General features: G+C 48.2%; 2 protein-coding genes across 5 annotated transcripts; one reads left to right on the top strand and one right to left on the bottom strand.

Annotated features, from left to right (window-relative positions):
• The first annotated feature begins 827 nt into the window (after window positions 1-827).
• Window positions 828-6,647, top strand: LOC134021884 (interferon regulatory factor 1-like). 3 transcript variants are annotated; one of them, XM_062462973.1, is made up of 8 exons: window positions 829-1,386; window positions 2,429-2,528; window positions 3,573-3,752; window positions 4,059-4,163; window positions 4,265-4,537; window positions 4,627-4,679; window positions 5,103-5,193; window positions 5,689-6,645. In XM_062462973.1, exons 1-8 carry the CDS (start codon window positions 1,279-1,281, stop codon window positions 5,805-5,807), a joined length of 1,029 nt encoding a protein of 342 aa, XP_062318957.1. In that variant the 5' UTR covers window positions 829-1,278; the 3' UTR covers window positions 5,808-6,645. The 3 variants fall into 3 exon arrangements, with proteins under 3 accessions (XP_062318958.1, XP_062318957.1, XP_062318959.1); XM_062462974.1 differs by lacking the exons at window positions 5,103-5,193; window positions 5,689-6,645 and adding an exon at window positions 4,863-5,096 and having other exon boundaries at window positions 828-1,386; window positions 4,627-4,696; XM_062462975.1 differs by lacking the exon at window positions 3,573-3,752 and having other exon boundaries at window positions 5,689-6,647.
• Window positions 6,648-7,049: 402 nt separating this feature from the next.
• Window positions 7,050-16,270, bottom strand: ddx21 (DEAD (Asp-Glu-Ala-Asp) box helicase 21). 2 transcript variants are annotated; one of them, XM_062462970.1, is made up of 17 exons: window positions 16,112-16,270; window positions 15,306-15,563; window positions 14,957-15,136; window positions 14,673-14,745; window positions 14,367-14,545; window positions 13,870-13,987; window positions 13,419-13,604; window positions 13,028-13,173; window positions 9,674-9,823; window positions 9,383-9,544; window positions 9,095-9,214; window positions 8,823-8,896; window positions 8,550-8,709; window positions 8,307-8,441; window positions 8,118-8,162; window positions 7,330-7,568; window positions 7,050-7,298 (listed from the first exon to the last, which is right to left on the bottom strand). In XM_062462970.1, coding segments are annotated over exons 1-17 (2,310 nt in total). In that variant the 5' UTR covers window positions 16,196-16,270; the 3' UTR covers window positions 7,050-7,297. The 2 variants fall into 2 exon arrangements, with proteins under 2 accessions (XP_062318954.1, XP_062318953.1); XM_062462969.1 differs by having other exon boundaries at window positions 7,050-7,568.
• Window positions 16,271-16,276: the final 6 nt, after the last annotated feature.

Below are 16,276 nucleotides of genomic sequence, written 5' to 3'. Positions count from 1 at the left end.
ACTGAACGAACAGTGTTCGTCAAATAGCGACTCACACTGGCCGTCGATGTTTATATTCGGGCTGTAATGGTCTGCCATAAAAATGGACCTGCCTTTTCAGACTCAAAGCTGGCCAAGTTTACGCTACGTGAGAAGTGTAGTAGCAAACAGCTAAACAAAATTACAACAACAGTTTTCCTACAGTAAGACTATGCAGTCTACCGGGCGAGCCGTTCTCACTCAAATAAGACTATCACGACCCAAATCAAAATTCAGAGTCGACAGATCAATGGGGAATCGTTTTTTCTTCTAAAGGCTGCCGTCCTCGACCTTTTTGGAGCAGAATTCACCGAGATATAAAATTGGAAACTGCAGGCATCTTGTGTAAAACAGCACTATGTCAGCATAGAGCGTACATCAGCAGTAAATACATTCAATTATTTATTCAAATGTAGGCTACGTAAATAATTAGCCGTTTTCTTCATGTTGTCTTGTCGGTAGGATACTTATTTCCCATCTCTCAACAATTTTTTTTATTTTCTTTTTTTTTTTATGGCGATAATTAAATAATTAAATTAGCGTAGTTCCATCAAATTGTTTGTTCAGTTTTGTTTGAGATGATATTCCACCCACCCCTCCTTCGGAAGATTGGAATGCAGATTTACTGTAATACCTTGAGAAACTGCAAAGCTTTCCCCTCCTACGAAAGACATCCTTTTCTACCTTGGAAGAACCTTCCTTATAAACGGAAGTACAGACATAAATGTTTTTTGTTGGCAGTGGAGGGCGGGGCTTAGAGCAGACCTGAGTTCCTTGGAAACTCCTCCACACTTCAAAGTTAGAAGGTTTTTTTTCAGAGCAGCGCTGGTTTGGAAGCACTGAGAGTCAAACTGTTCAAGGGGATACATGGATTAAGATATTCTGCAGTGACCTGGAGCCAGAGGCTTACCTGGACTGAAGCAGCCATAAGGACATTGAAGTGGCTGACAGGTGTGAGGTCTGGACAGTTGTGAGGAGTGGACAGGTGTGATAATTGGACAGGTGTGATAAGTGGACAGGTTTGAGGAGTGGACAGGTGTGATACGTGGACAGGTGTGATAAGTGGACAGGTTTGAGGAGTGGACAGGTGTGATAAGTGGACAGTTGTGAGGTCAAGACAGGTGTGATTAGTGGACAGGTGTGGTTAGTGGACAGGTGTGATTAGTGGACAGGTGTGGTTAGTGGACAGGTGTGATTAGTGGACAGGTGTGGTTAGTGGACAGGTGAGCTGTCTGGACAGGTAAGAGGCTGAAGAACAGCATGCGTCCCCCTGCCTCTGCCTCTGATCCAGGCAGGTTGCGTCTGCGACCGTGGCTGGAACAGCAGATCCAGTCTGGGAGATACCCAGGGGTGTCCTGGCTGGACCAGGTAGGAAGCACAACACCTTCACTTACTATTATTGTTCACTGTGTCTGGTAGCTGACATGTGGTTACTTTGCTCTGTGCCTGGTAAAAACAGACAGTTTCTTGACTTTGACCACCAAAATACTGTATATGCATTATGTGTATGTCGCTTCGGATAGAAGTGCCTGCTAAATAACGAAAACATGAATATTACAGAATGACAATGAGATTCAGTGTTTCCGCTATTTTGATTTTGGCGTGGCGGCCACAGAAGAAATTCTGCTGCCACTGTATCAGAAATAGGGCTGTACGAAAGGCAGTTTATCAGCAGTGATTGTTAGCACAAATAGCAGAATAGCACGGACACGCGCTTCACACCGCGAGCGGGCACGCGCGCCACTGTGCGTCCTTGAGAACTGTTAGTCGTATAATTTATGTTGTCGGTTCATTTAAGCCTGTTATTGTATTAGTGTATAGTTCTTGCAAATTTAAATTAAGTTAACTGGTGATTTTCGTTGTATTATTCACCTTGCTAAATTGCACGTGGCTGTTGATTCGATAGCGATTGCTGAACTTACTCACGTTTGTATTTTAGGTGCATTATTATGCTGAACTGGTTACACTGCATTAAGATAATGTAATTCATAGTGGGTTTATTGTTATTATTCGCTACAGAATGCTTATCCTATATGTCAAGATCAAATTAAGCAGTGAACTTCGTTTCGGCTAGGGGAGGGGGGGGGGGGTTGTTGTTCGGACAGACCTGCTCCACTGCTAAAAAAAAATACTAAAGTAAACACTGAGATTAATTGGCTCGAAACTGGAACCTCAATTAGTCTTTTTAGATCCAGATGTTCCAGTTCCAGATCCAACAGTTCCATACATGATTAGATATATTCTGTGAAAACAACACAGTAAACATCACAACCGTTGGTCTTCTGTTTCCCAAGAGGAAGTTAAGTTTGTGTTAGTTTGAGACATGTCTGTGCATGTGGAACATCGAAGCACAATGCTTTTCTTGTACTATTTCATCTCGTCAGTTGTCTCTCCGTCCTCTGGTTCTCAGTCAACAGGGGTGTTCCAGATTCCATGGAAGCATGCAGCTCGTCACGGCTGGAGCATCGACAGGGACGCCTCTCTGTTCAGGAGCTGGGCTATGTACACAGGTAGCAGACCAGGCAGGCTCTCTCTCACACACACACACACACACACACACAAGCACAACTGTATCGTTTCCACGCTTCTCTATCTTTCTCTACTCTGTTTCTCCCTCAGTCTCTCTCTCTTTCCCTCTCTCGCTCTTTCTTTCTCTCTCTCCCTCTATTTCTCTCTCATCCTTAGTTTCACTCTCCTTCTGTCAGGACCTGCTGGATGTCCTATAGTTCGTTGCCTCTCTACGACATTTATCATTTTCCTGAAGCTTGCTGCTCTGGCAGGATGTGTATCAGTTTACCCTAAGGACAGGTCGGGGCACCTGATATCATTACTGAAGCCATACCAAAGGTCACATTCAGGAACAGATACCCATAGCATCACACTGTAATTAATCTCCTGTCTGGGGGCTGTAGTTATCTAAACATCACAGTACACAAGCAACACAGGCAACAGCACCAGCTGAACTAACGGCTAAAGTGTTAACTCCCCTTTCACACTTGTAATCGGATAGTACTGGTGAACCTGTGGTATTTGTGATTGGCTGGCAGTTAACCTGTAATGGCAGTGATTGGCTGCACTTTATGCAGTGATCAATGGAATTGACTACATTGGTAATAATTAATCCCATATCCAGATAATTGTTGCAGTGGGGATAAAAAATTGTATTGTGGTAATGCCTAGGGTATAAGACTGGGCCACTGTTTCAGCTGCTGTACTGTTGTGTCTAAGCTGTGGTGGCTGTAAGATTCTTTGCCAGCATTCACATTCTCCTCACACACACCTCATGATGTACTGTTCTGATGAACCCGTACAGCCACTAGACTAGGCACACTGGATGGTCTGGTCTGATCTGTAGGTTTTGGCAGGTGACCAAGAGTGTGTGTGATTGGGTAGTCTGTATGTGTGTTGGTGTTTGTGTACATGCATGCTTGTACATGAGTGTATGTGTGTTCATACGTGTCTTGGCAGGCGGGATGGCGGGTAGATAGATCTTAATGGATGTGCTCTGCTGTGCATGTATGTGTGTGTGTGTGTGTGTGTGTGTGTGTGTGCAGGCAAGTATATCCCGGGCAGGGACAAGCCAGACCCTAAGACCTGGAAGGCAAACTTCCGCTGTGCCCTGAACTCCCTGCCGGACGTGAGCGAGCTCCGTGAGCAGAGCCTGAAGAAGGGCAGTCTGGCCTCCAGGGTCTACGTGCTGCTGCCCCCCAGGGCCACGGGGCGGCGGAGGAGAGGTCAGGGGAAGGGCTCGAGGATATAGGGGGTTAAAGGGGTTAGGAATCAGGGGTTAAGGGGTCACCAGGAAGGGAGGGGCTATGGGTGCAGGGTGCAATATACTGGTTTCAATGGTGGATTTTTCTCTGTAGATCTTCATGCCTAACCCTTGCATTGCCCTTGTTTGTCTCTCGGCTGGTCTCTCTGATTATCTCTATCTGTATCCAGTATGTTCACCTCTACATGTCTTCCACAAGTCTGTCTGCTGGCCTCTCTGATTATCTCTATCTGTATCCAGTATGTTCACCTCTATGTGTCTTTCACAGGTCTCTCTTCTGGTCTCTCTCTGGGTGTCCAGGGATGGGAGGCAGCCGTGAAACTCAGGCCAGACCCCCAAAGCAACTCCTGTGTTCCCCTGGACAGGTTCCCAGGTCAGCCACCAAGCCTCTCTCCTATCAACAGCTGTCAGTCGTGTAAACACAGCTAGGAAGTTTTCTGGTCTTCTGCAACTCCCTCCACGCTCTCTCCCCAGATGTGTTCTGCAGCTCCAGAGGGGTGCAGGAGGACGGCAGCTCGGGGCTCCTCCAGGCCAGGGCCAGGGAGAGTCTTCCCCCCTACTGCACCATCAAGCAGGAAGAAGCGACCACAGCTGAGCAGATCTCCTCCTCCTACTGCTCCTCCTCCTCAACCACAGGAGAGCAGATCTCCTCTTCCTACTGCTCCTCCTCCTCAACCACAGGAGAGCAGATCTCCTCTTCCTTTCATCTCCTCCCAAAGGCCTCTTCCTGCGCCCCTCACACACAACGTGAGAACTGCTTTTTGTGGTACAGACTGATACACACCCTCTTCAACAACCCTAGGGTGTTTGGTAATGGCCCTGTGTGATGTGTACAGGTATCTGGGACAGCCCCACAGCCGACCAGGAACAGACAGAAGCTGTGTTTAAGGTAGTAGCACCAGGGGGGTATTCCAGAAAGCAGGTTATGTGACATACCCGGGTAAGTTAACTCCCCAGCTGACACCCAGCGTTGTAGCAACATTGCCAGTAAGTTGCTGCAACATTGTGAATCAGCTGGTGGGTTAACTTACCCGGTTATGTTGCATAACTTGCTTTCTGGAATACCCCCCAGGTCATATACTGGAGACTGTTTACATCCATCCTAACCCTAACCACATGTCATATACTGGAGACTTTTTACTGTTTACTTGGGAACATCAACTCAATGTTGTCTTAAATATCAACTCAACACACTCCTTATTCTAGTTTAATCAAGACTTCCACCTTACTAGCAGGCATCTTTGTGTGTGTTTGTGTGTGACAAATAGGGAAGAGAGTATAAATATTTATATTGTGTGTGTGTGTCGTGCAGATTGTGGACCAGTTGAGCAGCTCAGACTGGGGCCAGTTAGGAGAGCCCAGATGCTGGAGACCTTCCGGGTCCTTCTGGGAAGACTGTTTCTGTAAGCGCTTCTCTAACATAGCTCAGCCTAGCGAGATAAACCAGTCCTAAGGCTGAACTAACATTTACATTTAGTCATTTAGCAGATGCTCTTATCCAGAGCGACTTACAGTAAGTACAGGGACATTCCCCCCGAGGCAAGTAGGGTGAAGTGCCTTGCCCAAGGACACAACGTCATTTGACTCGGCCGGGAATCGAACTGACAACCTTCAGATTACTAACCCGATTCCCTAACCGCTCAGCCACCTGACTCTGAGCCACCTGACAACATAGCTCTGCCTAGCGAGATAGACCAGTCCTAGGGCTGAAGCTTGTTTCCGTTACACAGATTAAGACAGGTCCCTGTCTCTCAGGAGGACTTGAACAGAGCGCCTCATTATTACGACAGACCAGCTGTGCCCACTCTCCAGCCCAGTTGTCCGGTTGTTCATGCCAGACTGCTCGTTTCTTTAGACTGTGAGGGAGCCACATTCTGTCTCCTCTGCTGTTCCCCCAGCTGATGACCTGGACCCCCTGACATCCGACCCCTGCGCCCTGCAGACGGACAGCTACTACTGGCCCTCCGCATCGCTCAGAGCCCCTGTGGAGGCATGCACACCGGGCCTGTCTCAGTAGTCCAGCCCTGCCTCCTCCCCTGGTCCTGCTCCTCTGCTGGAAGAGGACATCGTCCAGTGCCCGCTATGGGAGGGGAGGACAGCAGGTGACAGTATTGTGACGCGCCCGTAGTCTCCTCAGACTGGCAGAAGGGAGATGCTACGTGTGTTCCAATTCTAGAACAGGGTTTTAGAACAGTAACCACAACAATGTATTTATCTGAAGCTTTTATCCAAAGCAATTTGAACTTGGACCTCTTGATCTGCAAGCACATGCTTCACTGTTAAGCTCTACATGTCCTCGTATACCCAGCCCAACAGGGTTTTGCTAAGCAGATATTAGATTCAACTTTGTCATTAAACAGCACAAAGTACAGTACAACAAAATGCAGTTTGCAAGGGCAGTATTGCAATGTGCAGAGTGCTTAAGGACAATATCTGCAATTGAAATGGCATGGATAAGGAGATGTGCAATCATGTAACCTGGCAAATATAGGTTCTTCACTCAACTTGAAATGTGTTTCTACTTCTGTCACATCTACAGACACATAAGCAGGCCTGTAAGTGTGTCATTTACCTAGACATGTTTTCTTTGTGTGTACTTCAGCTATAAATATTTGTATTTTGAATTAAACATGATACTTTAATATTCTGCCTTTTCAGCATATTTGTCTGGAAACTTGTGATGCAGAACACTGAACCAAGAAGTGAGACATCTAATGTTAAAGATCCTGTAATGTGGAATTGAAAATGAGTTTTAAGTTCATCACACCACAGAACAATGTGTTGTTAACTACCCATTCAAATTCGAATGAAAAAGAAACACCATAGGCTTTGAAATTGTGAGAAAATCAGCAGTCTTCTCTGCTTGAGACTGGGGGGGCATGTCGCCTGAAGGAGTTGAATCTCCACCCCCTCGAATTTAGCAACAACAGCAACAGTAATTAAATCAATTGCAGATATCAGAACAGACCTACCTGCAGTCTCTGAGTGTTTAATATATTAATTACTTTGTTTTTGCATCGTACCAGCTGAGTAACAGAATGCAACCATCTGTGATCTGACGTAGATCAGGTCGGGTTTTTTAGGTCGGAAGAGAAACGGTCCAACTCCACATTTCGGTGCGACAAAGTTTTTGCGCTTTGCACATGTTTTCAGGAACTCATTTCACACGAATATACTGTACTGAGAAGCAAATCATGGAATTTGCTTTAAAGGATCTTTAACTGGTTTAAAGTTTACATAGGATAAGCACAGAGAAGAATTCAGATCAGACTTATCTTTATTGTCAGGTTCCTCTCATTCAGAAGAATGGGCGATTACAGACATACTTAATGTATAAATATGCAATTGCAAGGCAATCAGCGTTTTCAAGATTCGGGGAGGTTCGTCCTAGAGAGAGATGTAACTGGAGAGTAACAGGCAGTTCCCCAAACGATAAAAAATGACTGCCATTGTCACAACGGCGAAACAGCGAATCTGATGAGTCCACAGTGGTTAAGGGGGCGGGGTTATGAGTCCACAGTGGTTAAGGGGGCGGGGTTTAGTAGTCAAAGGCACTGCTGAAGCTTCGTTTCTGTCCACCTCGCCAGTTGCCCCCACCACCACCTCCACTCCCATAACTGTTTCCACGGTTACCGCCCCTTCCTCCTCCACCGCCCCGGAACGAGCGTCCTCCGAAACCTCGGTCGCCGCGGTCACCGCCCATCCTTGGTTTCTCCTCCAGCTCGGGCAGCTCCATGGCGATGGTGAGTTGCCAGCGGCGACCGTCCTGCCATGTGTCCTGGAGGGAGAATGGAGAGGGTGTAAGGTAGCCTTGACAACACCATACTTTAAAACTTCTGCAGCCTGTCATGGACGGCGTCCTGCCACCTAGATGAAGAGGCGTTGTTGTGTCACCTGAGACTGTAGCATCACTCTGCCATGTCTGACAGCCTAGCTAGCTACCGTAGCATCACTCTGCTATACCTGACAGCCACCGTAGCATCACTCTGCTATACCTGACAGCCACCGTAGCATCACTCTGCTATACCTGACAGCCTGGCTAGCTACCTTAGCATCACTCCGCTATACCTGACAGCCTAGCTAGCTACCGTAGCATAACTCTGCTATACCTGAAAGCCTACCTACTGTAGCATAACTCTGCTATACCTGAAAGCCTACCTACTGTAGCATCAGGCCAAGAGAGAGAGAAGGGGGCAGGCATTGAGGGATGTTCCATAACTTAATCCCTGCCAGTCTGTCTTTTCAGACTCACCCCCTCTCTCAAGCTACAGCTAAACAATCACACAAATCAGTCAATACCAGGCTACCGGAGGGAGGGAGTACTGACCTGGACCTCCTTGACTTTGTCAGCAGGAACGTCGAAACACACCCCCTTAGAGGAAAGAAACGGAACAGCATGAAACCACAGCATCTAAGATACTTTGTCCACGAGTGTGCATGTAGCAACTGTGTATGAGATCATGTGTGAGTGAGTGTGTTTATTGACTCTGTATACCAGCAGTGTGTGAGCACGTACCATTTTGCCCTTGACGAAGGTCATGCCGCGGAGGACGTTGTCGATCTCCTCGCCCAGCTGCTCCTTCAGACCCCGCCACGCGTAGCCAAAGCTGTGGATCTCCTGGGAGCAGCTCAGCTGCATGGTGGTGAAGCCCTACGGGGGGGGGGGGGGGGGGGGGGAGAGGTTAGCATGTAGAGGCTAACAGGCAGAAGCTAGCAGGTAGAGGCTAGGCGGTAGAGGCTAGCTGGTGGAGTGACTCACAGCGTCAGAGTTGAGCAGAGACCTCTGCTCCAGGGAGGTCGCTCCAGAGATGTGAGCGAGGGCAGCAGCCAGGGCGCTCACCGCCCCACGCTCCTCAATCAGCTTCTCTGCCGACGCGCGGAAATACTCGATGGCTGTTGTCGGCACAGAGTCCAGATACCTACACACAGACACACACACACACGTCAGACCTTCTCTGGGTTCCAGACTAGACAACAGCATATTAGAAGTGGTTTTGTCGAGCTGTGGGTTTAGAAGTGGGGAGAAACACACCTGACAGCATCTTTACTGGACGACTTGATAATGTCATTGGCAGTAGGAACACCCACCCGTTTAAATGTGATTCCCTGTAAACAACCACACTGCAAGTTTATACATGGCGTCTGGTGTAAACAACAACAAACGTTTGTAGCATCGGGTGAAAACAACAACAATAGCATTCTTGGGTAAACCACAACAGACGTTGACGCAAAAACATCATCATGGTTCAGAGCCTGGCGGCTGAGTGCCCAGGTTGCTAGGGAACGTGGGCAGGTGGGACTCACAGCCTTGTGCTCTACGTGGCGTAGCTGGTCCTCCTCCTTCCGCTGGTAGAAGCAGATGCACACGCCTGTCCTGCCAGCCCTGCCCGTACGGCCGGACCTGTGGATGTACGACTCGACGTCCTGGAGGACACACACACACACAGGCGTCAGTCAGCACCACGCGGCCAGCTACAGACATGCCTCCCCTCATCCCTCTCCTCCAGGTCTCTCCTGTCCACCTTTGTTCCCCCTCCCCTCCCCTCCCCTCCCCTCCTCCTCTCCCCTCCCCTCCCCTCCTCTCCCCCTCACCTTGGGAGGAGAACACTGCACCACCAGGTCCACCTCAGGGATGTCCAGGCCGCGGGCCGCTACGTTGGTGGCCACCAGCACCTCGAAGGAGCCGTTCCTGAAGCCCTTCAGCGTGATCTCTCGCTGCTTCTGCGGGATGTCTCCGTGCAGGGACTGGGCACTCTGCAAGCCCACCACACAGCGTCAGGACCGGACACGGACACACACACACGCTACTCAGGTGTGCGGTATGGTGTGCGATTGTTGCTCGTTTGGGGTGGTCATGGACAGGTCTGTGCGTGTGTGTGTTACCTGTTTGATGGAGGCGTTCAGGGAGAGTTCGTTGGCGTCCTTCTTGGTCTCACAGAAGATGATGGTGCGCCCGTGACTCCCAGAATACACCTGGACCACGTCCCCGATGACGGCCGCTCGCTGGGACCAGTGACACGCGATGGCCATGTGCTGGACACACACACACACACACACACAGCAAGCAAGATAAACACACACAAGAAAAACCCACACACAAAAAGCAAGACACCTAGGGTTTCCCTATATGCAGTAAGAGGTTGGTCTGGTGCACTTCTACAGAACCACTCTGGTGAGATTATATCTCCTGGTATTTAACTGAGAATTTCCTTTCATCTACTTGAGTTTACCAGGCAAGTTTATCAAGATTCTTGTAGTGCAACATCCGCCAGGTTTTACTGCCCTGTGGCACAAAGTAAACGTTTCGAAAAGCTCAACTTTTGGATCTGTACGGATGCCTATAAGCAATCACAACTCCTGCACAGTAGCCCATCAGGACGTAGCACAAATATCTGGAGCACGCCCATCCTCTGCTAAAAGATCAGTAAAAATACACGGTCATGCAAACCAGGTACAGTACAATAATCTTAATGAATTTGTTTGGTAAACAAAGGGGAGAGGCAGTTAGAACCGAAACTGTATTGTACTGTAGCTAGTGGTACGTGCCAGTGGAATGAGTGGTACGTGACAGTGGTTAGTGGTACATGCCAGTGGAGTATGGAAGCAAATTGTTACCAAAATTCAAATGAAAATGCATTTCCAGAAATGCATTTGCATTTTAAGAATGTGGCTGCATTATTTGACTCATAAATGAAATTAGTAATCAATCATCCTATTTGCATTTTAATTTTCTTCTTCAAGAGTGCTCAATCTTTCACTTAATTAAAATGAAAAAGAAATAGACATTTGAGATTTAATTTTCAAAACATGCCCCTGCAAATAGATACCAAAATTCAATTTGAAATGTAAAATTTGAAAATTAAAATGCATTTCCAGAAATGCATTTTCATTTTAAGAACGTGGCTGCAAAATCGTGACCACAATTCAAATTCAAATGCATTTCCAGAAATGCATTTTCATTTTAAGAACGTGGCTGCAAAATCGTGACCACAATTCAAATTCAAATGCATTTCCAGAAATGCATTTTCATTTTAAGAACGTGGCTGTAAAATCGTGACCACAATTCAAATTCAAATGCATTTGCAGAAATGCAAAATGAACGAAAAAGCATTCTGAGCGGCGCAGCAGAGGGACGTCAGTAGCCGCTCTTCTTCAGCTCCCTGCTGACCGAGCTACCCATCTTGTTCGGTAGGGGGCGGTGTGCACATCTGCATTGCATTACATTGCAAATGTGCCGGGAAATTGATTGAATTGCCGGGTCTTTAGAGGACGCATCACAGACTGAGCAACTTGATGTCAAACAATGAATAAAACAGTGACAGAGCTACTATTAATGTGTAAATCTGTGACGGCAGAGTATGCAGCCAAGCTCTCTATGACTTGTTCTACTCGGTCACGGGCATCAGACTCAGATATATTATTAGATTCTACCTGTTCAGCTAATTCTAACAGTGTTTGCACAATTTGAGGGAGCGCCATGGTCTGTGATGCGTCCTCTAAAGCAGCGGTCCCCAACCTTTTTTGCGCCACGGACCGCTTTCATGTAAGACATATTTTCACGGACCGGCAGAACGGACTGGGAGGAAAGATAGGCCCTGGACAGCTGCGCTGCTAATGCATGTACATTCTGGGTTTGATGTGATCCTAGTTAGTGACTTCCACACCTAGTTTAGCTGATTTGAGCGAAAAATAGTTTTTGGAGTTTTATGTAATTTTATGTAAAATAAACAGCCGTTTTTTCAATTGACCCATCTTTAAGTTTCTTAGCCTGGTTTTCCATCGTTATATTGTTACTAGCTATCTTTCGACGTGTCAGTCCCACTGTTGTGTGTGATTATAAGCTACGACAGTGACACCCAAAGTGCGTTCCTTATATCCAGTTCAGGCCTATTCCAAAATGTTGTTTGATTGCTGTCACGGCAGAAAATCCCGCTTGATGTTGGAAATGGAAGCAGGGTTTTCAGTGCTTTAGTGGCGATCTCAGGATAGCCTTCATCCAAAACACCGATAGAGTTGTTGTCTCAAACAGGCTCCATTGAGTGGTAACTATCACTTGCCATGTGTCAAGAGGAAGATACGCGCATGATACCGTTCAATGAAGCCCACAAACTTGCTAAAAAAATGAGTAAACACACGTCTTTGCAGAGCTTTTTTGCTCAGGGGAAAAGGCCCGCGGAGAAGGAGAGAATCAGGTCATTTTTCAGAATAAAACGTCTTTCAGACTCTGATAATCAATTAAAAGGAAATAATGTTATTAATTCTTTTTGTGCGGCCCGGTACGAAATGACCCACGGACGGTGGGCACCGGTTGGGGAACGCTGCTCTAAAGACCCGGCAATTCAATCAATTTCCCGGCACATTTGCAATGTAATGCAATGCAGATGTGCACACCGCTCCCTACCGAACAAGATGGGTAGCTCGGTCAGCAGGGAGCTGAAGAAGAGCAGCTACTGACGTCACTCTGCTGCGCCGCTCAGAATGCTTTTTCGTTCATTTTGCATTTCTGCAAATGCATTTGAATTTGAATTGTGGTCACGATTTTACAGCCACGTTCTTAAAATGAAAATACATTTCTGGAAATGCATTTGAATTTGAATTGTGGTCACGATTTTGCAGCCACGTTCTTAAAATGAAAATGCATTTCTGGAAATGCATTTGAATTGAGGTCACGATTTTGCAGCCACGTTCTTGAAAATGAAAATGCATTTGAATTGTGGTCACGATTTTGCAGCCACGTTCTTAAAATGCATTTTCATGCAGAAACTGTCACGTACCACTAGCTCCACTGGCACGTACCACTAGGTGCCAGTAGAGGCACTGTCACGTACCACTAGCTACTGTCACGTACCAGTGGAGGCGCTGTCACGTACCACTAGCTACTGTCACGTACCACTCGCTCCACTGTCACGTACCACTCGCTACAGTACAGTACAGTTTCGGTTCTAACCGCTACTGACAAAGGGAGACGGGTTCCTCCAGGTTACCCCTCCCTCGGACCCCACCCATGGGTGGTGGCAGGGTATGGCTCGTTTGGGTCACAGCCACACCAGGAACAACCAAGACATTTACAGACAACAAGCCAACCTGTTCCATTATCATTCAGCCCTTCTGAACATCATGCTCTCCCTACTGACACCGTCTTTAGCCCCACGAGGGAATGGTTTAGCCCCCCAAAAATACTCTGCTGCCGCCACTGACCCCAACTGTCACCACCCCGTCCCCTCCTCCCTCCCTCACCTCCACTGTGGTGGCAGCCTTCTGGGTCTTCTTGCCGATCAGGTCCACGTGTTCGTACTGGCCCCTCATGTAGCGCTTGGCCACCTCGTACACCCAGGGGGGGCAGGTGGCGGAGAACAGCAGGGTCTGGGGGTTGTCCTCCGAGTCTACACACACACACACACACACACACACACACAGGAGGTGGTTAGACACACACACACAGAACTGGCAAAACCCACTCATAACTAGCTACACACAGTAATAACCAGTTACACACTCAAAACCAGCTTAACACAGTGATAACTAGCTACACACATACTAATAACTAGCTAGACACACACACGCAGAATTACAATTAGGAAGACACAACCAAGCACTCAATCCTACACAGGGATGTGTCCACACACACCTTTCTTGTAGGAGACAGACAGGATCTCCTCCACCTGCTCAGCGAAGCCCATGTCCAGCATCTGGTCCACCTCGTCCAGCACCACATGCCGGAGCTGGGAGAGGTCCAGCTTGTTGTTCTGGAGGTGGTCCTTGATACGGCCAGGCGTGCCCACCAGGATGTCGATCCCGCTACGGATGGCATCCACTGGCAGGACGGACACACACATGGTTAGTGTATAAACACAAACGTATCATGAGATTGCAGGACGGTTCTAGCACAGTGATGGTCCTAGCTCCAGGATGGTCCTAGTTCAAGGTAGTTCTAGAACCTTGTAGTCCTCGTTTCAGAAGGTCCTAACTACAAACTGTTCTCGCTCCCAGCACCAGAAGGTTCCATCTCCAGAGGGTTTCAGCTGTAACTATTGTAGCTCCAGACGTATCCAGCTGTGGGGGTGCTGAGAGGAACTCACGCTGGGGCATGTAGGAGCTGCCTCCGTAGAAGCAGGTCAGCGCCAGCTTCTTGGTGACGTCCTTGAAGTCCTTGGCCACTTGGATGGCCAGCTCTCTGGTGGGGGTCAGCACCAGCACCTGACAGCACCACAGACAGGGAAGGATGGAGGGATGAGGAGGACAGGGAGAGATGGAGGGATGAGAGGAGGACCGGGAGATGTGGAGGGATGAGAGGAGGACCGGGAGAGATGGAGGGATGAGAGGAGGACAGGGAGAGATGAAGGGATGAGAGGAGGACAGGGAGAGATGGATAAGTAGATGAGAGAGCGAAGGAGACACAGAGGATGAACAGACGAGAGAAAGACACGGATGGATGGATGAGATAAAGACAGATCAACGTAGACAAACGACTGCGCGGGCGTGTCGTCCACAAACTGTGCGTCCGTCTGTGACCGTCCGGTATGTGCTTGTGTAACGGTGACGCGTGTGTGTTAGTGTGGCGTGTGTGTGTGTGTACCTTGGGGGCTCTTCCTCGGCTCTTGTCTTCAGGGTCAGCCTGCAGTTTCTCCACCAGGGGCACGGCGAAGGAGAACGTCTTCCCTGTGCCTGTGCGAGCCTGACCCACCACATCCTTCCCGTCGTACACAGAGTTGAAGGTCTTGGCCTGGATGTCAAACAGGTATTTCACCCCGCGCGCTGCCACGACAACAAACACAGGTGGGAGAGAGTCAAAGGGGCTCGAAGCCAGCAGGGGGGAGAGACAGCATCCTAGACAGGGAATCTTCCAGAATGTGGAAAATGTTCAGTGGAAGTGAGGAGTTACCTTGCAGCAGCTTGATGGTCTGAGGGGAGATTCTGAAGTTGGAGAAAGCTCCTTCTTTCTGTTCTGGTGTCTCCTGAGAGGAGACAAAACGATATCAGTTCGGATCTTCCGTCGGAGCACTGCATCAACGTTCCACAATACCAGCCATGGTTCCTGAGAGAAACCCGCCCCAGACAGTCTAACCTGTTAGGCTTGTGTTGTGGTGCCATCATGGCTGGCTGCATCACACTGAAAACATTCGTTTGGTTAACCGTTTGGTGTTGTTGACCATCTCCCCTGCTCACCGTATCTTTCTCGTTATCGGAGTCCTCCTCGCTGGACTGGGCCGGGGTCAGGGCCGGGGTCACGGTAGGGGTCACCAAGGTGGAATGTCCGTTAGTCAGGGGGGTCATAGGTGAGATTCCGTTGACCTCTTGCTCCTTTTCAACTGATGCTCTCTTCTTCTCCTTCTTCCTCTTCTTCTTCTGAGGGGACGGAAGGATGGACAGGGTGGGGAAACAGCACATACTTAATATTAGTCACAACAGTTTCACACCGTTTGTGTTTTCATAGATCTAGTACATTCTAAACTCAAATCCTGCCAGAGCTCAGAGCTAGTCTGCCATCTAGTGGTGAGCGCTAGGGTTGCCATACCTCTATTTTCTCTGCTTCGCTGATCTCTTCGATGGAATGAGTGGAGATTGTTTCCAAAGGTGATTCGACACTGTTGCCATTCGTGTCGATTGATGGGTCCGCGTGCCCGTTAGCTTGGTCTGCCTTGTCTCTCTTCTTCTTCTTCTTCTTCTTGGGCGGTGGAGGTTCGCATTCTTCCACTTCCTCCTCCACAGGATGAGCATCCTCCAACTTAATCTTTTTCAGTTTCTTCTCCTTGTTTTTCTTCTCCTTTAGTTTCTGTAGATCATACATACTGTTAGCTCAACGGTCAAAACAACGTATGTGCTAACAATCTGAGCACACGTTACGCCCTCATGTCGTTGAAATATACATTTTAAAGACAGCATGAGCTGTCGCACTGTTGGCCCTAAACCAGCTAGAAGCTACGTCATCAAAATGCGCTAGCAGCACTGATCTAACGTGTTGTGTATACGCGTGTCTGCAGGATTATGTCGGTCGCGATGATTTAAAGATCGGCCTTACAACACATGGGTATAGGATAGCAGCGCATGTGATCTGTGTAGTGTTCTCATAGCTAAACAGCCGACAAAAAAACACTTTAAATTACAGTGTACGTAGGCTTAGTACCCACAGTGAATATGTAATATGTTGCCAAGATAACTATTACCCCAAGCAAGGCTTGCTACCTTACTGTATGTGTGTAAACATCGCAATACTAGCTAGCAACACAGGGCCACATGTTTAGTGGACAAACATGGAGGCATGCCGTGGCATATTAGCCAGCATTTTCAGCCCTGGCTGCATGCGAGTCATAATTTACTTACTTTGGGTGTCTTGCTCTCCTCGGTAGAGTCGGTTTCCTCCACCATGGCTACGTCTTCGGTTTGAGAGATGATCTTTGACGGCATCTTCCTTGTTGGATTCCCTATCTCGTGGACACAAGCGATCTCCACGGGCACGCGTAGAAAAAGGACCGAGAATAAGTGACG

This window comes from Osmerus eperlanus, chromosome 6, assembly GCF_963692335.1.
Source record: "Osmerus eperlanus chromosome 6, fOsmEpe2.1, whole genome shotgun sequence".
NCBI classification, from domain to species: Eukaryota; Metazoa; Chordata; class Actinopteri; order Osmeriformes; family Osmeridae; genus Osmerus; species Osmerus eperlanus.
The sequence above is the reverse complement of the archived record's forward strand: the minus strand, read 5'-3'. Positions and strand labels throughout refer to the sequence as shown.

What these genes read in the sequence shown, in the direction of transcription:
- LOC134021884 (XM_062462973.1), top strand. Translation starts at nt 1,279, where the DNA reads ATGCGTCCCCCTGCCTCTGCCTCTGATCCAGGCAGGTTGCGTCTGCGA. An exon ending in CACGGGGCGGCGGAGGAGAG is followed by an intron (nt 3,753 to 4,058) that starts GTCAGGGGAAGG and finishes TGTCTTTCACAG; the next exon opens with GTCTCTCTTCTGGTCTCTCT. An exon ending in CTTCTGGGAAGACTGTTTCT is followed by an intron (nt 5,194 to 5,688) that starts GTAAGCGCTTCT and finishes CTGTTCCCCCAG; the next exon opens with CTGATGACCTGGACCCCCTG.
- ddx21 (XM_062462969.1), bottom strand. Translation starts at nt 16,195, where the DNA reads ATGCCGTCAAAGATCATCTCTCAAACCGAAGACGTAGCCATGGTGGAG. An exon ending in TCCAGTAAAGATGCTGTCAG is followed by an intron (nt 8,710 to 8,822) that starts GTGTGTTTCTCC and finishes GTCTGTGTGTAG; the next exon opens with GTATCTGGACTCTGTGCCGA. An exon ending in ACAAAGTCAAGGAGGTCCAG is followed by an intron (nt 7,569 to 8,117) that starts GTCAGTACTCCC and finishes TTCTCCCTCCAG; the next exon opens with GACACATGGCAGGACGGTCG.